The following is a 25,831-nucleotide window of genomic DNA, read 5'->3' on the forward strand; positions in this document are numbered from 1 at the left end:
AGCACCAGGACTTGTTGAAACTCGGCTATAGCACTATAACGGTACTCGTAATGCACAAACGAGTTTCTCATGGCACGAACACGGCCGCACTACAGCCGCACCAAGTGCGCTTCCATTGAGTGCATCACACTGAGCGGCCGTGGCACGAAAATGGGTTTCAATCTGCAGTAGCAGACGACACTGATGGAACATTTTTAATTTTCAGTCACCGAAGCTTTTAAGAGCACAGATTTACTAATAAAATTTCTTGAAAGATGTTTTGGTAAACTTGCCTGTTTAATATCAAAAAGTTTTTTTCCTAGTTAAAATATAGAAGGTTTTAACGACCTAATCGGCTGTAGGAACATATATGCATGTATTTTACTTTTAATTCCTTTCTTAATTAAAAAAACTATTTTGTTTCATTTTATTTTATTTTTAAAACTGACAACACCGCAGTGTCAGTTGCCTGTTCTAATGCCCAGAGTGAAGTCAAGCCTAGACGCTCTAGAGGGTTTCAATCACGTGGTTTCACTTGTTTCCATTTTGGTGGCGGGAACTCGCTTGGAGCCTTGGTGTCTGTTTTGCTGTTGGCAGCTTACTGGCGGAAGAATTGGCATCTTGTCATGCTGTGCTAAAAGGTATTTGGAGTTCTTCCTGCACATTATAACCACGGACCAATTTCGCTATCGTTCTCGGCAAGACAGCCTTTTTGATTGCATGGTTCCTTCGCCTCCTTCCCCATTTTTTTTTTTTTTTTTTTTTTTTAGACTGCTTCAACGATTCGACAAACAGCGAGTTCTGGCTCAAAACAGTGCTGACATTGTGTATGCAAAGCAAGCACCGAGCCTCTTCTATATTATGAGCATCAATGAATCAATCAGTGGGTGGTTGCCATGAAATGTTAGCGGTACTATGCTTTGCTGTCACTGGTGACCCAGTAACGAATGTAAGGAAAGTCGGCAGGCATAAAAAGTTAGAAACGATTTTGTTTCCTCCCAGACACTATGTATATTCAATGATGTCACGCGTAGTCATGGTAAAATAAACATGTAACGTAATACAAGCTAGCGAAGGGAAGATTCATTATCTCTCTGTATGATATTTCTTCTTTGCAGGGTTATTCAATGGACAAGTTCATTAGTTATACGTACGTATATTATCTTGACCCATCTTTGTACAAACAATAGTCTGAATTGAGAAGCTGTGAATAAAAAATATACAATATAGCATACTGCTAAGCAGATGTAGTACATTGCAGTAACATTATTTTTCACTAAGTGTTACTGAAGTCAGCCAGTGCTTTTTTATACATGAGTTTGTGAGAAGGTGTTTGGTGTCTTGATGTACGTGGGATGCAAATAAAGCAAACCTTTCTGGCTCTCAGGAAGGCTTAAACTGTAGCTGTGATGCAGCAGACACACATAGAGTGAGCCTTTGCTTTTCCACGCAGCAGAAAATAATAGGGGTTTTCGAAGATTGTAATGCTTTATTTCTTGCTATGTTTCTTGAACGTTTAATGTTATTGAAGAAGGTATAGCTGTTAAGTTAAGTTTTGTTTATAGTACTTGTGGCAGACTCCCAGTTGCAGATTCTGAGCAATGCTTCCAAGTTCTGGCTATGCAGGCTGACACTGTTTTTGATCATTGATGCAATCTCTCCCAGGTGATAATTCTGGAATACCAGCCACGTGGGTCCTGTGCTTGTCAATTTTAGCTTGCTTGCTGATTTGGGCATGTGTGACATGTCCAAGTCATGCCCTGACATGCATTCTGCACAGCTGTGAATTATTGTACGCTTTCTAACATTTAGTGAGTCACTGCTGTAGCTTTTTTTTTTTGTTTTTGCGTTATGTGGGGTTCAGTATGCCAATGCTTCATGTGGGCCGTGACTTGCATTTGGACTTCACACTCACAGACTCAAAAAAAAAAAGAATAAAACGCTTAAATATATGCTGAAATCATTTTCAAAATTCGGTTTAACTCTAAAAGGTCTTCAACATACACATTTAGCTAGTTGGTCACTGAGTGAAGTTAAACTCAGACAAAGGAGAAAATGACTAGATTAAGGAAACCAGGAGCATGGGGAGGCAGCTGTATACTTGGGAATAATTAGAGCAGAAGTGAATTCTGAGTTATCGCTTAGCGGCTTACATGGTGACCTTACCTGGCGACTTTACCTGGTGTATGTTTCTGCAGCACCACTGCCTGCCAATCTGCGCTATCGAAGTGATAGGGCTGTCACTTATAGGCTGCTTTTGTGAGGATAATGAATTGAGACTTGTAGGAGTTATGAGCATATAGCAACATAGTTCGGTTCAAACGTGGAAGTACCTTTCCACTCATCAGTGCCTTTCGAGCAAGGAAAGTCACAGGACAAATATGTGTGCACAATGTGAATGTGCGAGCATTAACGACAGCAAAGCATTTTTCAAAGACGCATTCTTTTTTTCCATGAAAAATCAGATCGAAGGTGAATCCGGACTTGCCTAGGACTGCGGTGAAACTCTACCATGAATTCTTTGGAAAATTTGCTTATAACAGTCACAGTCAACCTGTGCTTCTGTTTGACATACTGTTGAAACCTCCTCCCTCCATGGTAACCACTCTCCAAGTTGATCCCTTAGTGTCCATCTTCCGGGTCTGCATTTCTCTGCTCTCGCCGTGACCTCCTCCTTGCACTACTGTAGTCTCCTTATGGATCTTTCTCTTGCAACCACCATCCAGGTGCACATTCCTTCGCTCTCCGTAGATTGACACGGCATAGCAATGAACTCTACATTGGCCTGATTTGTAATCACAAAAAATCGAACTCGGCCGCGGTGGTAACACAAAGTGTGCTCGGCAATAGTCGAATAGCAGAATCCTACCCGCTCTTGGCGGCACTCATTGTGAAGCAGGTAAAGAACTGTTGCGATGAGGCGTAGAAGCCAGCTACTGCAGTCTGTAATAACGCTGAACCAGTTACGCACAGCTGCAATCATTCCAGATAAATCTGGTTGCACCCTGCGTCACAAACTGAGCGATACTTTATTGGGCACAAATAAATGAACATTACAAGGTTTAATGCCAACTTCAAAACTCGCTTTAAAAGGTCGCCAACATATGTTTGCTAGAAATGGTTGCATAGATGTCACCGATAGCTCGAACTTTTTGACATTGGTACCATTTGACTGAGAATATGTCTGTTTCTCTGAGGTGTCACCTAATTGTGTTTTTATTCATATATTTTTGTTCACTATCGCATTCGTGTGACAATGGCTGAGAGTTCAATAACAATGCTAGTATTGGTTGTTTCGTGCAGGAAGGATAGCAGCCCACCTGCCTCTGCCAGACAACCACTGTCTACGGGTGGCCTGTCTTTCCAGTTGCTGTTAATGTCCAGTCAGCTCTGCAGCCTGCTGCTCCAACTTGTCAGTGCCATTGGCTTGTCCAGTCTTGGTCCCAAGATATTTCCTCCAGGGCACAGCCTCGGATAAGTGTCCTTTCATGTAAGTTCTACCGCGCGGGTGATTGCATGACTGGTCAGTAGTGGTATCTACCTCCTCTATTGTACATCTTTGCATATTCTGTTGTACAGTGATTTAGTATTACAAGTATGTCTTTTTGGTATATGTTCTTAGATGCAGAACAATAGTACGCAGGGCAGTGGCAGAAGACTTAAAGCCTGGCATCACAGCAAACTACACAGGGTTCGTAAACTTGGCTTCTAAGACAAGTCTGTATGTCTAAATTTATTGACACTTTCACATCGCGGAAATGTTGATTAGTATTTCATGGCGTAAGATGGGAACACCTGCCTTTCTGGTGCTCGCAGAATTCAGTTCGAATGTGTTTGCATTGTCTTTGATTTCGTTGGATGGCAAAGGAGAGCTGGGTTCGCTTCCCTAGTGTTTCCGGATGCTTCACTCTCTTATACTAGTGTACTCTGGAGAAGTCGTTACAATGGCTGACCGTTGCCGCTTTCTTGGTTTTCATGCTACTTTTCCCAGAGGTCAGTAGCTTGTATGTAAGCACTTGGATAGTTGTAGTTTACAGATACTGTGTCGCCATGCTCACAAGCACTGCAAAGCCGCTGCATTTCTCCTGTGTGTCTGTGTGTCTCCGCTGGAACGGGCTCCTGCTAGAGGGTCCGGGCGCCCGTCGTATGGCGCCACCGTTGCCTCGGCAGAACAGTGCTGCTTGCGGGAAGACGCGGGCCAGCGGAATGTCGAGGCAGCGGAGCGGTGCAGCCGGTTCTGTTCGGCAAAGTGTACACGAGCATGTCTGTACCCGTTGTTCTGTGGTGTGGCTTTCAAAGCTTAATTAATCGCACAGAGTTTTTTCGACCAGAATATTCTTCAAAAAGAGAGGTAATCCTCGGTTGGGAGTTAAAATTATTGGAACTACACTGCGCATGGTATTTTTCTCATACACTCTGATATGACGCACGGGCGATTTTGCCATGCGCTAGAAACTCCTTTGAAGCCGACTTCGGTGACATAACCTGCGCCCGCACTGCGTGGCAATCTTTTTTTTTTTTTTGTTATTTACGAAATCCACCAGAAGATCAAGTACCACCAGGCCGTGAAGTGATGAAACAGTAGCAGTGGTAGTCGCAATGGTCTGGAGCTAGTCCAATAAAAACGAAAAAGAAAATATGCTCAAATGATTCGGGAGAGAGCGATAGCCGGTGATTTTGCAGCTTCAGCCTTGCAACGAGAGCTGGAAAAATAGAAAAATGAATGAACGAGGCATAAGTAGGATTACCTTTTTGGCAGGAAAAGCAAAGGAACGAACTTCAGTGATTCCCTGCGCAGTTGCGCTACCATGACTCAAACCCGGCCTTGAGACTACCCAACTTAATCATCATATAAACGAAGTGGTGCATCATCTTTACAGATACAACGATGCTCTGGTTGAACATTTCGGAGTTGCTGCAGATAACAAACTTCGGAAATGCTATAATATGGATACGTTTCTCTCCACATGCTGCGGAGGTTTGAAAAAAGAAAAGGTAATTTTACTGCTCTGAGCGGCAATACTTTTCAGATACCTGCTGTGATTGATGCGGTCCTAGGAATTATTTTTTTTTGTTATTCTTGGCTTTCTTCAGCGCAGGAAGTTCATTGCGATTGACGGCACCTGTTAGAGAATTTGAAGGCACTATTCCAGTACTGCCAGAACTGTAAACTATAATCGAATAAAAACAGAGAGCGTGATGTGTTGTTGGATAAGCCACCAAAAGTTAAGAGGGCATTCTATTGTTAAATTACTCGCCGTGACGGGCCGTTGGCTAAGGTGTTCTGCTTTCTCTGTGTTCCATGAATTTGCATGTACCATGCAAACTGCGGCTTGTTGGAGTGCAGTCAACTGTTTTACAGCATGTCATATTTGTAATTTCTTCGAGGTAAGAAGGCCTTGTGTTGCTAGGTTCTAATCTGGAAATCTAGCGTTCACTAAAAGGCCAGTCAGAAACATCGTGCTTAGGCGGGCCAGGAAATGGGCGCAGCTGAGAAATTATGTAAACCGATGTCAAGTACGCGCAACGCCAATGCCAAATAAACAACTGAGAAATATTTGCTACTCGAGAAGAAATGTACGCAGGACATATAAACATTCTGAACGTTGATCTCCTGCCTTCGAAAAAACAAAACAAAAAAAGAACAAGTTTATGCTTGTATATTCATCAACTAAAATTTCGTTTTCATTACGAAGCCAATAGCAGCTTTTGTGGCCATGTGGTATTGAATGAGCTCGTGAGTGTTTTTATTGAGTGAGAAGGGCGTGCCACAAATCTGAACAAATTTGAAGAGTCAAACGCAGACTTGCTTATCAGCACAATGGCATTGGTTGACGAAAGAGGACAGAAAGTTTGTAGAATAGCAGTCGTTCATGTTTCCTGTCTGCTATTTCTATAGAGTTAAAAGTAAATACGCTATAACTTTGCCTGCGAAAGTAGGCGTGCTAACATTATTTCTTCCCATCACTGAAGGGTGGCCTTTTCCTTTTCCGTGCCGGCCTTTTCTTGTTCACAGGCGGAAAAATTCTGGCGTTGTAACTTAGGCTGTTGGATTCTTCCGATTTCCAATTGCCGATCAAATGACTATAGGTGCTGGAGTGCGGCTTCGGCTCCAAGTCTCCCATGCCGTCACTTCAGGGGAGCAGAAGGCACAAAGCTTTTGGTTGGAAGAAGATTTAAAAATGTTCCGCACCTTCCTCGACCACGCAGTAACCAAATCAGTAGGTGCAGTTTTCCGTCTATAAACGAAGCATGGCCAGGTCACTCCCGACGCTCATGCTTGTGTGCAAACTGGTAGAAATGAATTGACTTAAAAGCGTCCGATGAGTTTGCGTAGCTGCCAGTGCAGCCAACAACGTGGCATGTTTGTCTAGACTTCGTTTCACCGCACATATTCACGCACGTCACCTAAACATTAGAAGCACCGAGGTAATCATAAACAAGCCAATGACAGACTGCGCACTCCAATGCGCCGGCGCCAGCTGGCACATTCTAGCAATGAGCGGAGCGCCGAGAGGCGGCGCCAACCGTCCAGCTGTCCGGTCCCTATGTTACCATGTCGTTATTTGATGCTTTGCCCCTTGGCTCTCAGGCACTGCAGAGAAGCCTTCATTATGGGTGAGCATCACTGCTTCTCGGTTAGTCATATTGTGCACCCCCAGGCTCAGTCTGTTTGTATGTACGATAGCACATGCGCGGCTATTTGCTAAACATGCTATATGACCACATTTTGCCGAAATTTTTCATTTAAGTTAAATTTCGTTACAAGAGACACTCAGTTATAACAGACATTTATTTGAAAATGGTTTGGTTGGTTTTTCTATGTTCACCATGTTAACAACATCGCATACAAGAGATATGGTTACAAGAGACACTCGGTCACTAAGGACAACTTCTTAGGTCCCTAGAGAGAATTCTTCACTATTTCGAAGAGAGACAATCCAAAACGTTCATGCAGCGCGACTGGCGTCGTACCAAATCGTGTGCGCTGCTCTTTTTATCCCTTTCGCTCCATTCCGTTACAATCCGCAGCTGGATGTCATACCTCGCACGGTTGCCACTATCGTCTCACTGCACCGAAATTTCAGCCATTCTGCTTCTATAATTGCAGCCGTGCTCCTGCACTGTCTGTTGGGCTCAATTTACATTGGGTTGGATTTCCGTCCCAGCTTCCGCGGTGCCGGTCACTTCGTGCGTCGGTAGTCGCAGGGATCGGAATCCGGAGTTACCGACATGCTTACAATTATTGACGATTCATCCACTGTAGTTTTGCATCAGACACAAACTCAAAATGTCTAGAAGTCACGTTGCAGTGAGCAAAAAATTTAGTTAAGGCAAAAAAAAAACCGTCCGCAATAGTTATTACGTTTATATCGGATCTAAAGCTCAATCAATAATATGTGTGCTGCAACCTCCATGTGCCGCATTTGCTCATAACTATCACCATCATCGCCAAAACTCCACACAAGCAAAAGCTAGCATTGCCAGCATCTTTTCTCATGTGCCCCACCCCCATGTCGTGGGTACGTGAGTATGGTGGGTACTACCTGGGTAGTATGTACGGCTGCCATTTCGCGACAACATTCTTTGAATGTGACCTGAGGCGCATGTGGCGAGCGATGTCAACGAAACGAGAGCAGATCTTTCTTCTGGATAAGCTTCAAATCATCAGTGATGGGGACTCTGGACAGAAGCAAATGACAATTACGGACAAGTTTGGGCTTTCCTGAAAGACTGTCAACACCATCATGAAAAACTGTGATGCAATCATTAAACAACAGCTGGACAGCAGGCTTACGGCAAAGCCAATTAGACTTCAGGTGGGGCGAACTATACAAAGATGGAAAAAGCTGTAATGTTGTGGTTGCGAGACGCACTTGTAAAGAATATTCCAGTGAATGGTGTGTTGCTCCGCAAACGTGCTGAAGAGCTAGCAGTGCTTCTCAATTGTGCCGACTTCGAGTGCAGTGAAGGGTGGTTAGATCGCTTTAAAGCGCGGAACGGCATCTCATTCAAGTGCATCTTTAGAGAAAGTGGTGCAGTTGACACAAACTGCGTGTCCCCATGGAAAGATCGTCAACTTCCTCAGTTACTTTACGGTTACAGTTCTGACAATGTGTTCAATGTGGGCGAGAGCAGTTTGTTCTACAAAATGAGGCCAGGAAAGACGCTGTCGTTCCGGTGCATGCCATGGCTGGAAGTGGTCAAAGGAGCTCATCAGCGTCCTTTTTTGTTGCAATATGTCAGGAACTGAGAAGGAGCTCTCCTTGTGATTGGGAAGTCAAGACGACCCCGTTGTTTCAGTCTCTTGCATCATGTTCTTGTCACTTATGAAGCAAACCAGAATGCATGGATGACATCTAGCATTTTCAGTTCCTGGCTGCTAAAATTTGATGAGAAGATGGAAGCCCAGAATTGTGATGTGCTTCTGTTTGTGGATAATGCTTCTTGCCACACCAGGGTCCCTACAGTGGGATTCTGTGGGACAATTTTACTGCCCGCAAGTTTGAGTATATGAAGCGGGAATGTATCAGCAAAGTTCTATTGGAATTCAAGTGTGAGAAACTCACTGAAAGCATTTATACTATACTGCATTTCGCGGTCTCCCCGAAAGGCATATGCACTCTGCACTTGGCTGTCCAACGCCACCCCAGGCATCGAAAAAGGAGGGGCACACACCTCGACGTGCCTCTTGCTGGTTCGCACTCCCCTTCTCATGTATACATGCTTGTTCAGAGATTTTTCAAGCCATGATGAGAGAGCGGCTCACATTCGTCCCGGCAACTGCTAAGCCGATGTGGTCCATCCTGTGATTGTTGTAAACCAGTGTGCCACTTTCAGCTTGTGCCTGAGATGGCAGTGCACAAGCTTCCGGCTAGCATGTGCCGCTAATGCACCTGCTTGCATTTTGTGTCATGCACAAGCGTGCGGGGCAGAGTTAACCACAGTTGTGCGATTGGTGGTTAAGCATGGTTATGTTCAGTAACCTCGGACAGGTGTAAACATGGTTAAGCTAGCTATGTAAGTAGGGTTTTAGATCCTATAGATCCTTTAGATTCAGTATATGGCCGGCCATGTGTCCTTGCCAGGTACATCTTTCAGTAGAAACTGATGTTTGATACCTCTAAATCCCGAGGGTCAAATGATCAAGATTTTGCTGTATTCAATAAGAAGAGCTGCACAGCCATCTGTGCTGTTCTATATTTTTTTTAAGGCATCTGCTATGTGTCGCTATTCGGTTTATACTGCCACTGCCCTCCCTCCCTTCCCCCTCCCTCGAACCAAAATTTTCTTTAGAAACCTGCCTATTGCTGAGAACAAAGGGAATTATGCTTCATTCACAGTTTGAAACTTCTGCTTAAAGGAAGAAGCTTAGAGAATCTCATCTGCTATTGACTCTAAAAATGTGAGTACCGTCATTAACAGCTTCAGCCACGCCCTGAAACTGTTTTATGGATGCCGCCTGTATAGCTGTATTTTTTTTTCTAATAGCTTCCTGCATCCATCCTCAGGTCACCGTCCATGTTCTTTCTAAGCTGGACACTTGTCATCCAATAGGCATCTACTCTAGATCACATGGACCACATGACAGCTTCGCACACTGCAATCTTTGTTTGTGATAGGGATGACCCACCTTTTGTAGTTGGTCACCAATTTAACTCCAAAAAGGTAAAGAATCGGCGGTGGTGTCAGCTTGGCGTTTGGCCCCGCCGTCGTTGTTGCCTTTTTCTTTCCCTATGGGGCCGAGGGGACCTTTCTCGCATATTGTCATCATAGTTGCGGTCTGGCGATGCAAAGCAGGCCCTGTACGTCCATGGAGACCTGACCGACCGCTTAATGGCACGAACTCTCCACTGGGCCGATAGTTCTCGATTTGTTGTGGTTGTTGACCGTGGTGGGGTCGTGGGGCGTCAATTGCGAAACTCGGGTAGTTGCGAAGGATGTCTCCAGCCTCATCGCAGTGGAAACAGATTGACCGGTTGTTTGATGTCCTCCAGGCGTCGCATTTCCTGAGGCTTGGCGGTCGTACGTAGGCTTGGCGGGCGGTGGCCAAGGCGCATCGTTCAGGAGCGGCTTGCTCATGATGAGGTGAGCTTTGCGTGGTTTGTCAATACGCAGGACAGTGTAACGCAGCAGCATTCTTCATCGCTGTGGGTTCTTGCGTTGCAGCAGTCGGAGACGTCACTTGAGGAGCGTCCAAGGCCTGCTGGACTTCCTCACGACTGACATCTGCAAGCGACGCAACCTGAGGCTGCATTTGCGATGGCATGAGTGGGCGCAATTTTTCTCGTACGACTTCACGGATGGTCTCTCGGAAGTTATCTCCACTTGTAGCTATGATGTCGCAGTGGTTTGCAGACAGCATTTGAACAGGCCGGTTGTAGAGGCACATCCATGCTTCTAAGGTCCTTTCAATATTCGCAGCTTCCTGGCAGAACTCCGCCACAGTCTTTGGTGGCTGGCAAAGAAGACCCACAAATAGCTGATTTTTCACACCGTGCATCAACAGATTCACCTTGCTCTCCTCTGCCATGCCGCGATCGGCGCTGCAGAAGAGATGCTTCACCTCAACGTAAGCCAGGGCAGGCTTACTTGGGAGCTGAATTCTTAATTGGATGAGGGCCGGGGCTTTTTCTTTTCGTACAGAACTTGAAAAGGCCGTCAAAAACTGCTTTGAATGTCTCCCAATCCTTCAAAAAAGTCTCTAGATTTTCGAACCAGATTTGGGTAGGTCCTTGAAGAGCAAAGTGGACTTGCCCGATTTTCGCACTGTCGTTCCAGTCATTGAATTCTGTGACGCTGTCGAAGAGATCGATCCAGTCTTCTGTATCTTCAGTAGGCAGACCATGGAAGATGGGGAGCTCCCGGGGCTACACGAAGACAACCGGTACTGTAGAGTTGGCCATTGTCAATGTTGACACCTTCCGGGGTCGAAAGTGTGGCAGCAGACAGTGTTCAGGTCAGAGTTCTTGAAGTCGGTGGATGGTTCGGTGGCTTGTTGGCTGAACCCCCTGGGTGACAGAAACAGGGCTGTGGTCTTGGCTTGAAGGGGTAAACCAGAGCACGAAGGAGCACCTCCACCAGATGTCACACGGTGCTGACAAAGCCGATGGCAACAAATTATGAGTCTGGCAGTGCAACTCTTTATTGGGCTGACTTGTGCTCGCAAAAGAACTAAGCGGTTTGGTGGTGGTGATAACAAACAAGCTCGCTGGTCGTTGATCAGAGAAGGCCGTCGCACCCTTCAGCGCTAAATTTAAAGGCGGTGAAGAAACATCTAGATAAAGCTGCAAACTGTGACTAGCGTAAACTAGAACATTGTAGAAACACAAGCGAGTGGCTAGAATCTTCGAGATCTCGGCGCTTCTTGCGCCGCAAAGAAAATGATAAGGCTGAGTCTCGTGACAAAGAGCATGAACAAACAAAGAGTACAGAATCGATTCGTGCGCTGGAATCTCGCCGATAAGGCCGTGTGCTGATGGCTGTCGAAAAATAAAAAATAAAAATTTTAATGGTTCGCGTCAATATTGTGGTGAGGAGAGTGGCCATAAAGCCACTTTTACAAAAGCACTGACAACCGCCCATCAGTATCGTTTATCACACAAGTTGTACGAAAAAGTGTGCCACAATTTAATCATTGTAGATTTTTCATTTTTCTAGACTGTGCTGGCAGCCAGAACTTGGCAAAAGGAGAAGAGCCACAACTGCGTGTGCACAATAAACGCACTAGCATGCAGCACGGAGCAGATGCAGCTTCGCTGCATGCAGATTTTGTCGGAGTCTCCACAGGGCGCTGGCGCACAGAGCGACAAAGCGACCCCTGGCCGAAGTTGTCTTGCCTATGAACCGGCTGACGTGTTCAGTGTGAATGAGACTGATATTTTTTTCAAAGCCTTGCTAGACAAAACAGTCAAATTTAAGAGTGACCCGTGTATTTGAAGCAAGGGGAGCAAGGGGCGTATCACCGTGCTCGCATAAAAAATGTTGGGCACAGTGAGCCTACCATCCCTTGTCATTGGGAGGAAAGCCACCCAGGATGTCTTAGGGAACATTAACCAGTTGCCTGTAAAGTACAGAGCTAATTAGAAAGCCTGGATGACCTCCGATATCTTACAAACTTGGCTGCGGTAGTTTAATCGCTTTTTCTGCTAAAAAGTTGCTTGTAGTTTACAACTGCATCATGCATACCATGTGACGGGGTTGGAATGCATACAGCTAGTATTTCTGCCTCCAAACACGGCAGCGGCTCTGCAACTGCTGGGCCAAGGAATAATCCAGCACGTGAAAAGCAGATACCGAAAGCATATGCTGCAGCGGATGCTGCTGTGCAAGGAGGTAGGTCAAGGTTATGACCTCAACCTCCTCAGCGCTATTCATATTTTATCACACGTTTGGAGTGACATGCTGGCAGACGTGATAGTGAAGTTTTTCAGCTACAGTGGACTCTTTTGCCCCTACGGCTGTGATCGACCCCACCAAGCCATTCTTGAAGACACCCGTAGCCCGTTGAAAAGATGGAGGATGAATAGGTCAGATGTATGGAATTTCTCCTCCCTAGTGATGTCCAGCTCCATGACGACGATATTGCTGTTGCTGGCATGCTGACCGACGACGACATATTATTCGGAAGTTCTTGGTGAAGGCGGAAATTGTTCCGACAATGAAATTTATGAGCAGCCACTGTTGCACTGGGCAAGAGGCCGCTAAGAGGCCGCTGAGGCCCTTGCTGTACTGGAGAAATTTCGCGTCAGGTCACGTGGCAGTCAGTGTGCGCACCACCACTTGATGGGACTGAAGAAAATCGTTATCGCGCAAATTCCGGTGAAGAAACTAACAAAAATAATGCAGTTTTCACGAAATAAAGGTATGTATATGGCCAGTACATTTTTTATGTTTTCATTGTAAATTCGATAATCTGGAATTTGGTTAACTCGGACATTTTTGCCGGTCTTTTGAGACCTGGATTAACGAGGTTTTACTGTGCATTCATTTCTGCAAGAGAACATCGCATAACGCATGACGTCGCTGAGATGTCACGGTAGCGAATATTGAAACATGCCCAATGTGCCTAAATTGATTTATTCGGCATTTTTAATGCAGGCAAGAAGTGTACTGTTGGCGGGCGTGCGGTCCAGGGAACTGGGACCTGTCGGTGGTTGCAGGATCCCAAGTTTTGAGACCAGGTACTGCAAGTTTAAAATGCAAATGAATGCTATTCGTGTTAGAGTGTTGTCGTGCCCCTAATGGAAATCATTGGAGCACAGCTGAATTCCGAGATGAAGTGAACTAGTGTAGGGATACTTCTGAGAAAAGTCCCTTTTTCACTCTGGCCCAATTTGATTGTTCCATGCTGATGCTGCTTTAGTAGAAACCAAAAGTTGGACGCACATTCAGTCACCTAAACATTAACACATGTAAACAAGGAATCTGACGGGAACAGAAATGACTAGTCTCAATTTAAGTGCTTGAGCAGCACTTCGAAGGCAGAGTAAATGCAAGCGAGAAATGATGACAGCAGTAGTGGTCCATAAAAACCAGATCGACACAGACAGTGGAAGAGGCTGCAATAGTAATGAGTCTTGCTCAGACAGATGCAATATACATAGTCAGTGACAGCAAAATGCAATCAGGAACTACACCACTGGAGTCATAGTGACGACCGCAGGTACAATCCTCGATAAGGCAATTAAAAGAGACTTCACCCTTGTTTGGACGCCAGTCCACACAGGCATGCCTGGTGATGAGGTGGCACACAAATAGGATGAGGTGGCACACAAAAACCACCATCAGACCCTACCAAGAAGAAGCAGTAGCGTGGAGAAAGCTACAGACAAATGCATACCCAAATCCAGTTGCTGTCAACCATATATGGCTGGAAATAAGATAAGACCAATACTCATGTAATGAAAGGGGATCACTAGATCACATAATATAGGAATGTGCGAAGTCACCAGGTAGGGCTAAAAACATAAGATGCCTGGGAGACCTTCCTGCGAATCTCAGACCCGGGAGCCCAATGAGAAACTGTTCGACTGGTCGAAGATGCCACCGGGGTCCAAGAACTACCGGACTTCGGGGTCTAACCCCTGAAGTGCAGGATAGTCACTCTGTTGGACAAATCAAAGTTCTAGTGCTGGTCAAACTATGAACTGAATCCGAGAGATTGGCACAATATGAGTGTGTACGTCTTCACCTAGAGCCGGGGGTATGAGCGGACATAGTGCGTAGAGTGCTCGGCAAACCAAGATAAAGCAGACCACATCTTTTTGCAGCTAAAAGTGCCTACAAACAGCAGTTTGTAGTCTGGAAAGAGGTTCTCTTGCAACCTTTATATAAACCTACGAAAGGCAGGCCACATATTCCCAAGAATGAACTTGTAGTCCAAAGTTTCTTGCCAAAAAAGAAAAAAATATTTTCTGATATATTTAAAATATCAGTTGCATTTTGACGGACCAGATAACAAAATAACATGTGTGAAAGTTACCTTTTTGATGTAAATATTGAAGTCAGCGGTTCTTAGCTAATTTTCTTTCTTTCTTTCTTGGGTTTTCTATTTTTGAATTGGCAACACTGTGTTTATAAAACTTTTCGTTTTGTGATTTTCATATTGTAGTCTGCATTGTTACCTATTTAATTCTTTTTGCACACACGAGCGCTCGTGTGTGTATCCTTCCTTTTTTTGTCCTTGTCTTCTTTGCGCTACGTTTCCTAAAATGCGAATGCACCAACTCGCCCAATTCAGCATTCTTGTGTGGCGCAGTAGTTGTGGCGCTCGGCTACTGTGTCCAAGGTTGTGGGATCGAATCCCGGCCTTGGCGGCCGCTTTCTGTTGGTGATGAAAGGCAAGGCGCCCGTGTGCTGTGTGATGTCAGTTCACGTTAAAGAACCCCAGGGGGTTGAAATTTCCGGAGTCCTCCACTATGACGTCTCTCGTAGCCTGAGTCGCTTTGGGACGTTAAACCCCACAAATCAAACCAAACATTAACTGCACCATGCCGGTCTAAACACATTGCGTACTGCGCCAAGCCTGCTCTAAACACTGTGAACCTTCATTTTGTTTGGGGCCATGATTTCTGTAGTAAAATTAGTTCAGTTTTTCTGTTCTTTTTTTCCCTTTTACCTTTTTCCTCTCCTTTTTACCTTCTTGTCGTTTGCTCTGGCTTGCTTCAGCAGGTATATTCAGCAAAGTTTTGCAGGTATTGTTGCATGGGGCAAAAATTCACGGCTTCTAAAAGTGTGCTGGTTGTAGCTCATACGTGCTTCACGCAAGCACCTGATATGAGCCACCCACTCAGTATCGGCAGTCTTCTTGGGAGTGCTCCAAGAGCTGCTCCCAACGCTAATTTTGTTCCCCCTCCCCTTTTCTTTTTTTTTGTCACTCTTCATATCTGTTCTCTTGAGCCTCTACTTTCGCCATTTCCGTGTCCCCAGAGGTAATATAATTCGCACACTGTTAGTGCCGACAACATCGATAAGCCCACTTTGATATTGCATGTGAATAAAATGGCGATGATTCACTAGTCCTTGGTCGACATTTCTGAAAATGCTAAAAAGAACCAAAACGATTCCACAACCTCCGAAAGTGACATCACTGACTAGAGTTTCGGCGAGTATCGGACCCTGGTCAGCAGACCAAGCCAGAGTGTTCCGCTGCGAAAAGAGTTGCTTCAGATGACCAGGGGAATATGCACAACTTACATAGGGTGACCAGTGGACATCACCACTAGAGTGCAATTGGCTATATGGTTCCTTGCCCTCACTCTCAAGTGGGTTCCTGGGTGAGAATCATACCTCCTCACTTGTTCTCTGAGCTCAGATCAACTAACTACGTAATTGTAACGCCACCTGATAAAGGGAAAGCCATTCCCGAAACTGTCTGCAAAATTAACTTTGAAAGCGGACAGCTGCAATTGTAATTTTCTACTTCTTGTTCAGGGCTTTCATGATGAATATCAGACAAATGTAGGGAAATGAGGGGCTCGTTACATCGTACATATCAAGCAAGGAAACAGGCAGCAAAAGCAAGGAAAGCTTTCCTTCGTTTCATTGACATTGGTTACCTTGGTGTGTGTATGTGCACGTGCATGTGTAGGTGTGTTTTTGTGCATGTGTGGAGTGTGCAAATCTTCAAAATTTTGAATTTGAATTGAGCGTGTTTGGTGGCGGTAATTCAAGAGGTAGCACAAAAAGAATGCTGTCTATGGTTTGCCCCTCTCCCAGGTCATCGAGGGGCTTCCCAATGCCCTACACCGCTGCTACACGACGAGACAGGCCCGCAGCGATGTGTCATGGTATGCTCCCACACAGTGCAGGGACTGGTTTTCTACCTCCACAGTGGTCTGAATTTGCATACTTCTCTGTTCAGTCAACTCTTGCCCTAATAAAAGCGGTCCCTACTCGGGCCGGTACCACCATGACAGACTTGGGAAAATGTGCGCTGCCTGCTATGAGGCTTGCGGCCAGAGATGATGGTGGCCCTATCAAACCTTGAAATCCTAGCTGAGTTTCTGTAGCACTCGTGGCGGTTAACATTAACACATGTAGGTGCTGTGGCTCAACATGCCGTGGCGACCACACCACTGCACCTGCTCCCAGGCTTTGTAATAGCTTCGCCATTCCTATCAGATCAATAACAAAGGTGCGAGAGGCCCCGCTACACTCGAGTGTAACTGGGGAACAACTGAGGCATGACACATTAATAGCACTGGCCGTAATGGCTGAAATGCTTGACGCCCTGTAGGAGAGCGTGAAGGCTTTTCCTATGTTTATTTTGCGTCAAACAGCATAGACAAATGGAAAACAGTCATTGTTTGCATGGCTCCTTCTGTTTGCACCAGCATTTCTCCAAACTGACTGACAGCTTGCACTGCATATGTGGCCAGCGAATGCAAGAGGGGAAAAGGAAAGGGATGCCACTAGTGGACGCAGGGGCCTCTTTCTCTGGTCACATTGAAGGAGATTGGCGAGGTAGTGTTCACAGTGAGCCATGGCAGACTCTTGAGAGGCAGTTTGTTGCCGCCTCGAGTGGGCGAACGGAAGAGTGGACTCTCAAAGTGTTACACTCTGTGCTTTGTGAGGATGGAACAAGTCATGGCAGGCATATATGTTATGCATTCATGTACTAGCTGAAGACCACTGAAACTAAAATTATTCCTATGTACTATTCTACAGATAAAATGCAGTTGTCAAGCAAGAAAGCGATGTTTCAGGAAAATTAACATAGTTATTATAATTCTGCCTCAGTGCAAAATCTTGCTGTAATATTTGTATGCATGCTTTAAGTGTTTCAACAGTACAATTCTGCAGCACAATTTGGAATCCTTGGACAACGGTAGTGTAGGGAGCATAACTAAAAAATTAGTTCTTGCCCCAAATGTTGATATATACGAAAAAGAACTGTTGAACTTAAAAACAGCACCGGGAGATGACAAAAACACTTCCTGAATATTATTATAATACTGCCGCAGCTACAATAGTATATGGGTTCATGCCTACAAACGTAGTGTGCACAGTTTAGGGAATAAATACAAGCAGTAGGATGGGGAGTCACTCCAAAAATTAATTTTTACTCATGAAATGACCTTTTAATCAGTCTAGCTAAATTTAAAGAAAATAAAGATGACACTGACACTTGCAACACTGACAAAGTTCATTTGTGAGCATTGGCAAGAATATGTAAGGGTACAGGTGTGCAGGCGGTACGAAATGTTTGTTAAAAGGTTATGAGAAATGTACGATATCCCATGACCAACTAGATCCACTGCACAGCATTGGTTGAAGTCGAACTTCGTACCAACTGATTTCAGTTTCAGACAGCTAAACCTGGACATTCTAACTTTAAACGAAGCTCCACAGGCAGTTATGAAGATTGATACTACAGAAGTTAGGTATAAGTGTGTGTGTAAACATTTCCTAGGATTTGCTAGTATGTTAGCAGATGTAATGCATATCACTTTACGGAAAATATGAAAAAGTTTTTCAATGACAGATTAAACGTTGAAAAACTGAACCAGTGGAAAAGCGCCAAAACATACTGTGTGCAAAGGAAATGCATTTACAGGTACTGACAGCAGCCGACTCCAGAAGGAGTATTTCACAGAGCCTGAATATTGATGAAAGCACTACAAATCATTCTCAGAACTTAAGCTGGTACAGCTGGATCAAACGCAGCTCCTAGAGTTAGGCATTCTTGAACAAAGCCAGCAACTGCTACAGAAGTCTCAGACGTGCCGGAACACTGCTTGAACCTAGCAAAGCAGACTTCTAGCTCTATTTTAAAACAACAAGACGGAGTTCTGTTTGACTCCCTATAGAAAACACCTCCACGGGTACGCATACTCGAGATAAAAGGTGGAGGTTGTGTGGTAGCCGAACCTATGTACTGATGGATGACAGCCTATCTGCCAGGCAGAAACATCGCGCTCAACGCGTGCGCGCTAATGTACAAACCGACGGATGCATAGATCCGACCAAAAATGGTGTGATGAAGATTCAGAGCAAATGCCCCGAAGCATCAATGAACAATTTGCCGAGATGTTCAGAATCGTGACAGAGATTACGTTTCTGCGCTGAGGCGGGATGAGCGCTGAGGCTGGAAGAGTACTGAGAAAACGAACCATTTTTTTAACAATAACTTTCAGAGTGCGAATACACCAGAGAGCTGGGCGTGTCCTTATTCTCCCTGCTTCCAGGGCAGAGCAGCCAAGTGTAGAAGAAAGGCACACCAGCCGATGACAGCCGTTCTTTACTGAGGTCCCAACATGGCGCTTCACTTGCTCGAGCCTCACACTCTCGCGCTTCTATTTCCTTTTCGTTTTCTCAAGCCACAGGCGCCGATTTTCAATACACTCCGGGCTCCGAGGTTACAGCCTCTAATGGATACAGACGTTGAACTGGCCTAACTAGTTCCAACCCTTGCAGTAATCGATTTTGGCATGTACGCACTATACCGTCCTTGCCCATTACACATTCTACAATAACACCAGTCTCCCAAAACAGTTTTGGCGCATTGACCTCATGAACGATTATAACATCAGCATTGAGGTTGTGATTGTTGTGCAATTGGCGAGCATGCATACTGCGAAGAGCAAAAAGGTATTCGTGGTGCCACCGTTTCCAGAGATGAATCATCACTCGCTGCCTGTGAACCCACAGATTTAGAACATCTGTTGGCTTAGATTCATCACTACTTCCTGGTGTAGACAAATGACGGCATCCCAGCAAGAAATGTGACGGAGTTAACACACCTGGCCCATTAGGACTGGAGTAAATGAATGTAATCGGTCTTGAATTAATAACAGCCTCAGTTTCAGATATTATTGTGCCCAGCTGCTGCGTGTCAAAATATCCTTTCCCAAATGTTTTCCACAGGCACATCTTTATGCTTCTTATCAATCTTTCCCAAAACGCTCGCCACCAAGGAGCTCTCTCGGCAATAAATTTCCACGTTATGTTGTACATGTCCCAAAAGGCTGGCCAGTGGGACACGTTGCCGTCAAAGCGGGGCAAGTCGAGCTTTGGCAAGCGAGACCCAACCAGGTCTGGTCGTTCAGCAGCGTTCAGCAGCAGCCATCGCAGTTGGTTCACTGTCGGCCGTCGGTATCTCACTTGCACTGTCGGTAGTATGACTACACTGCAATCATGTACCAACTAGCTCAACTTTCCGTATTACTGCAATTTATTGCTAGTATGACTAGGAGCATGCACAGCAGAAGGTGGCGCTTACGAACCTTGATATGGTGACGAAGTAGAGCCAAAATGTCTGCGGCTGAGTCTTCATACTGTAAAACTGATGAAAATTCTTCGACCTCCTCGTCCGAAAGATATGCCTCTAGCTGTTCGTTGTGAGATCACAGGTCCTCGTTGCATACTCTGAGGCGCTCCTGAAACTGTCTGAAGGCGAGCAGAGTGCGAGTGCCCGATTCGATGAGTTGAGCCACTTCATTCCTCAGACGGGTATGTAATACCCATGTTACACGGGCAGTTTCAACTGCCATTCATTTAAATTGCAGTTTAGCTTTTCAACTGACGTTGAACTGAACGGCAGTCGACTGCAGTACCAGGGAACATATCACAAAACTCAGTAGTCCCTCAGAATCACGTGATCCCGCCACGTGCAAACAATTTTTTACTGAAAAATTGTTTTATTTTTCATTATAAATTACTTTGCAGAACATTTGCACGCATATTTTTTAATTGCGCATTTTCTGCACATTTTCTCTTTCGAGTACGCGACAACTGAACTCGACACAGAGCCAAGTCAATCCAGTTGAAGCACATCTGGCTTTGCTGCTTGATGGTAATATTTTTGATGCCGCTTCACACGCTTGTGTTTTTACACCTGTTTGAGTAGTTAAAGTTGCAGGCTGGGAATTGCGCTAGCTAGGGCAACAACCTTCCATGTGATTTTAGAACACGCAGTGGTTGGAAATGCCGCCAACTCGGCCGATGCAGCGTGTCCGCTGACAGACATGTTGTCAGTTGACTGGTTCGACTGTGACCGCCGACCTCAGTTGAACTGAAGTGCAGTTGAGATTTCAACTGCAGTTGGCGCTGCCATGTAACATCGCTAACTGCCATTCAGTTCAACTGACTGCCAACTGAACTGCCATTGAAAACTCCCTTGTAACAAGGGTTATAAGACACGCTGGGCGGTACCCTTGGCTTTGACTCGCTCCATCTGGAGTCAGAAAGGCGGCTGGTGTCAGATGGGTGCTCTTCATCTCTTAGAGGTTCGCTGGAAGCGCTCCTAGTAGCCTTCCCGGAGGGTCGATGCGTTGTTCCTGGTAACCTCCGGGAAGGATCGATGGTGGAGCTCATGATAGCCTCCCGGGTTTCGGCACCATAAATTGTAAAAGAAGGAAGGCACACCAGCACACTTGCTCAAGCCTCATGCTCTCGTGCTTCTTCTTCCTTTTCGTCTTCTCAAGCCTCAGGCGCCGATCTTCAATACCGAGGACATGGGGAGGGGTGCTCCCCATATCGCGAGGGACGCTGCTTCCTTGCGTATCTTTTCTATACTTTCTCCTTCCCTGGCGACTGTCCTTGCCCCCCTCTGTCGAGCTGAGCAGCAAGCGCGTTCCTTTATTTTCTTCAACAATTCCTAGGGGGCATTTGCCACTTTTGAATTTTCTTTACTACTCCTAGGTGGCGTGCATCATGTTACAGTATCTTGGCATTTTTCATTTTTGTTAAAATGGAAAACACTATCTGTATGAAATTTAGTGTTGGTTTCAAAGTTTGTTTTTTGATGCTTTTTGTGTCTTGTGCTAACCTGTAAACTGCCCTTGATCAGCGCTGATGGTATGATGAATGATTGAATGTTTTACTTGCCTCTTGTATTTTGCCCTTAGAAACTTGTCATAGTGAACTTGTTTTTAGTAATAACATTTTTGGTATAGTATAGTAAACTACAGTTAATTTTCACCTTCCATAGACTGTAAATTTTATTTTCCCCTTATAGTGAAGAGCACCTGGCCTGGAACATACTTCCCATGGAATGATGGCTTGGCAGCAAACACACAGTCTACGGCATCCCTTGGCAACAGACCGGCGTAATCGCACGGCAAAAGTTGAAAGGGGAGGAATTCAAGAAACAATAAATGCAGTTTACAGAGCTCGTGAAAAGCTATTTTTAAGCTACCTTCATCAGTGCCGAACATATGGGTGATCGAAAATGATGCTCCTCCTCTCCCGCTCAACTCGGCCCACACCAGCATGCAAGAAAAAAAAGAAAAGTCGGGACAGCACCCACCCGCGTAACTTGGCAGTGTCCTGAACGAGTGCGCCCAGCTGCATCTAAGACAGCACGGATTTTGCACGCGTGCATGTGTTGCCCAAATTAGCTGCAAACGTTGGCCAGGAGCACATTTTAAAAGCTATTTGTAAATTATAGGCTCCACGCAAAGCTTTAAAGTTTGAATAGAATAATTGGAAAGACCACCTCTGTAGATTTTTTGCATTAGAATTTGACTGCAAGTAGCCATTCATGGGCCCCTTTATGTTGGCTTCACTTCTAGGCTCACCATATTGGAGAAGCCAACTTTACAGTTTACCTAATTTTCTCCCTACAATGCCTTATATTTTAGCATTTCGCTGAAGTTAGAACACCTGGTGTGTGTGTGTGTGTACGCACACACAGGAAGTTATAGGGCTAGTTTACTAAAGAAACTGGAATGTGACCACAATTGCAACTGTTAGTTTTTACAGTTTATTTAGTTGTTTTGGCAATAATTAGGATATCTTTGCCAGGGCACCTTTACAGTGATGCAATTTCATGAATATCATCTTGCAGAATGAGCGAGGTGATAGGATCCCTGCTCCCACAGTCTGCCTGAGAATTCGGGCAAGGGACCCTATAGCAGACCACGCTCTCACAGAAGGTGTTGGCTTAAACAAAAGGAGGGGACAAGGGAATAGTGAGAGCATAGGAGTGAACAGAGAATGAATGTAAAGCAATAGAAAACAGTGTCCTGCAGTGTGACACATACTGCTCGCTGCCTATGTTGGTGTCTTTGAGGACACTGTCTTTGCTCGCCGTCTTTGAGCACAATTTTTTGTTCTTTTACTGTATGTGTACAAGTTGAAGTTCAGCATCTACTCTTAGCGCTCCTGCTCTGTGTTCAGTTGCTGGAAAACTGGATTCATTTGTAGGTCTAAATATATAATGCGTTTGAAATTGCCAATGTTATTCGTAGTGATGAATGCTGTTTTCTTTTTTGCTTCTTCTACTAGGGGCACTTACAAGTAGCCGTGAGCCAAATCCTGAACTGTGTAGAAGGTAGTGCCTGCTAGACCTTCAAACCAGTTGTCAGTGTTTGGAAGAGAATGCTCTGTGTTCAGTTGCTGGAAAACTGGATTCATTTGTAGGTCTAAATATATAATGCGTTTGAAATTGCCAATGTTATTCGTAGTGATGAATGCTGTTTTCTTTTTTGCTTCTTCTACTAGGGGCACTTACAAGTAGCCGTGAGCCAAATCCTGAACTGTGTAGAAGGTAGTGCCTGCTAGACCTTCAAACCAGTTGTCAGTGTTTGGAAGTTCTCCTTCACAGTTTGCGCATCTTAGCCTGTGACAGTTGACAACCAGGGCTGTTTTTCTCATCTGTTGCGAGCACAGAGCTGGCATAATTGGAATTCATCTCAGTTACCATACCAAGGTCCTTCCATTGCTTAACAATTCTTTGAATGGTTTCCTGCCCTTCAGTGTTCATTCTATGTTAATGCAATGAAACGGGTGCTACTCGGAACTTCAACGATGCCCATCTCTAATACTGTCGTGCAGCCCAAGCTGCTGTGTCTGTGTACAATGGTAGTTGTGAGTCACTGCTCCGCAGTTAAGTTAATCCAGTTCACGGTGTCCCTCCAAAGTAGGCTTTCCTGTGGTTATTACGAAACGCTCTCAAAATTTGTTCGAAGCACCCACCAGCTATTAATGCTGTGAATTGTGAATTGGTCACTTCGGAGTGCCATATTGGCTATTGGTCAGTTATTATTCGCACCTTTTTTGTCATTCTCTTTCGCTTCTCAGTGACTGCTAGTACATCTACTGGTGTTTCTCGACCAAGCGGCTGGCTCTTTTGTATGGCAGCATCAGCATGTGTCACCATGTGTCATGTCAGGCAGAAAACCCTGACTGCTGTGTCTGTGTACAATGGTAGTTGTGAGTCATTGCTCCGCAGTTAAGTTAATCCAGTTCACAGTGTCCCTTCAAAGTATGCTCTCCTCTCTAGCATTCAAGTGAACTCTGGTTGTTTTCATACTACTCCAGGTGAGCAAAATGACAGTCATTTTGATATCAAAATCGCAGACAGCTTCCCACTCCTTCACCTGCCATGTAAGGCAATTTAGGAAACGTCCTCCCAACCAACGTATCCACAGATTGCTTCGTCTGAGACTATTACGGTGCATCATTTGCAAAACACTGTCAATGTGTAAACCTGCGTTGCATCTACTACGGTCGAGCCCACGTGTAGCGGCCCCAGTTAAGATGAACATTCGCTTCAAACGAACGAGACCTGTGTGTTCATGTCTGTTCAGTAAATGTCTTCCCGACCAACATATCCACAGATTGCACTTCATCTGTGACTATGACGATGGGTACATCCTTTGCCAGGGCACCAACAAGGGTAAATTGCATTGCATCGTTGAACTGTGATCTTTGCATTAACTTGCAGCGTAACTTCCTCAAGTGTTGCTCAATGACCAGGTGTTATCACTTATAAATGGGTGCCATCTGCTACAGTGCGATGAGGGCAGCTGGTCTGTGGGCTTTGACGGAAGGATTGACCTCTGTTGGGCAAAAATATTTTCCTTCAAGGCCGCAAATGGCAAAGAAAGATAGACTGTTTAAGGCACTCTTGTCACTGCCCCATGGTAGCGCAGATTTTCAAACGTGGGTGCAGGGAAAGTAAAAATCTGCTTGATGGACCAAGTTCTTTAAGTATATTGAGCATTAACGGAATGCATTAAGAGCCATCTGCAATGTCATGGAGGTAATTGTACCAAAGTTGATCAAACTATATCCTTCATCAAAAGTTTCAAGCAGTCACGAAGAAATTATGAAGAAAGAACGAGTGCCGAAGAAGCAAAGTGAAAGGTATCAATTCAAAACGATACTAAGCAACCCCATCCTGGAGAGTGGTAGCTTGCAAGGTATTGCTTCAAGGTGCGGAAGAAGTAAGTCACTTGAGCTTCAAAACTGCCGACGTGGAGAAAGTACTGCATGTACACTCTCTACTTGTAAAAGCAAACGCTAATCTGGATAAAGCACTTTGCTTGCTTCATGAGCTTGACTCCTAAGGAGGAAAGCAAAAAGCTAGAGCAGTAGCATTTCGATTGCTGTGTCGCTTCAGCCTTGATATGCAATTTGTTCCTTAATAATGAATTCACATTAATGTATGTTATGTTCCCCATTTCTGCAAATAATGCATTTTTTCCAAATAAACTCACGTGGCCGCTAATGCGCGACATCAGCTTCCTTGCTCATGTTTTATTTCATCCCAATTCTGTAATGAACATTTTCTTGTCGAAGCTTGTATTTTCTTTGCAAAACTGCATTATATTGTATCCAGCTAAGAGAGGAGGCACAAGCACTTTATTTGGCAATAAATTAAATGTGCCCAGCATTTCTTCAGCATCCTGTTATGCCAGTTCCTCAATAGGTTCTCTGGGGCTGAACTTCAGCCACTTAGCTACTCCTAGCCATTCATATGTGCATGTAATTTGCTTCCAAATGCTAATAATACTGCTCTAGAATAGTTATATATTTCTGTGCCAAAAGTACTCCAGAACGCATATTTCCTGCTATAAATTTGCTTCAAAAAGCTTTTCTTTTTCTGCTTCAAGAGTTGCTGCAAAACCTATTTTGGCCCACCTACTCTTGCTGATGCTCCATGCCAAAGTGCAGATGTCTGGACTGGAATAGGAAAGGATTTCATACGTGGGAGCAAAGAAAGAACTAAGACAATCGTTAACTTATGGGACTGTGATATAGCAAGCCTGTTAGACTTCATTTTGGACTTTTAATTCCCTGCATCCATCAATCATGTTTACCCACAGTATCTGTGACTCAAGGATTAATTTTCTCTATGTGGAGATATCAGTAGATCGCAACTCCCTGTTGACTACCCTATGTAAAAAGCTTACAGATAAACAGTATTATCTTCACTTTCACAGCAGCCACTCAAAAGCTGCAAAGCAAACATTCCATGTTCCCTGTTCATATACTGAAGGATTATGTTTCAGCGCAGAGAAATTTTGGCCAACATAGCAGACTCTCAAGGCTGCCTTGTTGCCACAGAAATACATGAAGGAAATAGTCTGTGACTCAATTGAGTGTGCTCAGAGCCTTT

The 25,831-nt window shown here is 44.8% G+C and overlaps 1 protein-coding gene across 10 annotated transcripts; it reads left to right on the plus strand.

The window, feature by feature from the left end:
* The first annotated feature begins 456 nt into the window (after positions 1–456).
* Positions 457–25,196, plus strand: LOC146199206 (uncharacterized). 10 transcript variants are annotated; one of them, XR_014705051.1, is made up of 8 exons: positions 457–620; positions 750–928; positions 3,428–3,469; positions 9,978–10,068; positions 10,150–10,269; positions 13,081–13,163; positions 16,201–16,271; positions 21,443–25,196. XR_014705051.1 is itself a non-coding variant. In XM_084594682.1 (7 exons), the coding sequence occupies exons 3-7, from the start codon at positions 10,061–10,063 to the stop codon at positions 21,443–21,445; spliced, it is 318 nt and encodes a 105-aa protein (XP_084450808.1). In that variant the 5' UTR covers positions 457–620; positions 3,283–3,469; positions 9,978–10,060; the 3' UTR covers positions 21,446–25,196. The 10 variants fall into 10 exon arrangements, 4 of the variants coding, with proteins under 4 accessions (XP_084450808.1, XP_084450809.1, XP_084450807.1 ...); XR_014705050.1 differs by lacking the exon at positions 750–928 and having other exon boundaries at positions 3,283–3,469; positions 10,117–10,251; XM_084594682.1 differs by lacking the exon at positions 750–928 and having other exon boundaries at positions 3,283–3,469; positions 10,117–10,269.
* The last annotated feature ends 635 nt before the right edge of the window (positions 25,197–25,831 follow it).

Source organism: Amblyomma maculatum, chromosome 2 (assembly GCF_055883805.1).
Source record: "Amblyomma maculatum isolate TAMU_Amacu chromosome 2, ASM5588380v1, whole genome shotgun sequence".
NCBI lineage: Eukaryota > Metazoa > Arthropoda > Arachnida > Ixodida > Ixodidae > Amblyomma > Amblyomma maculatum.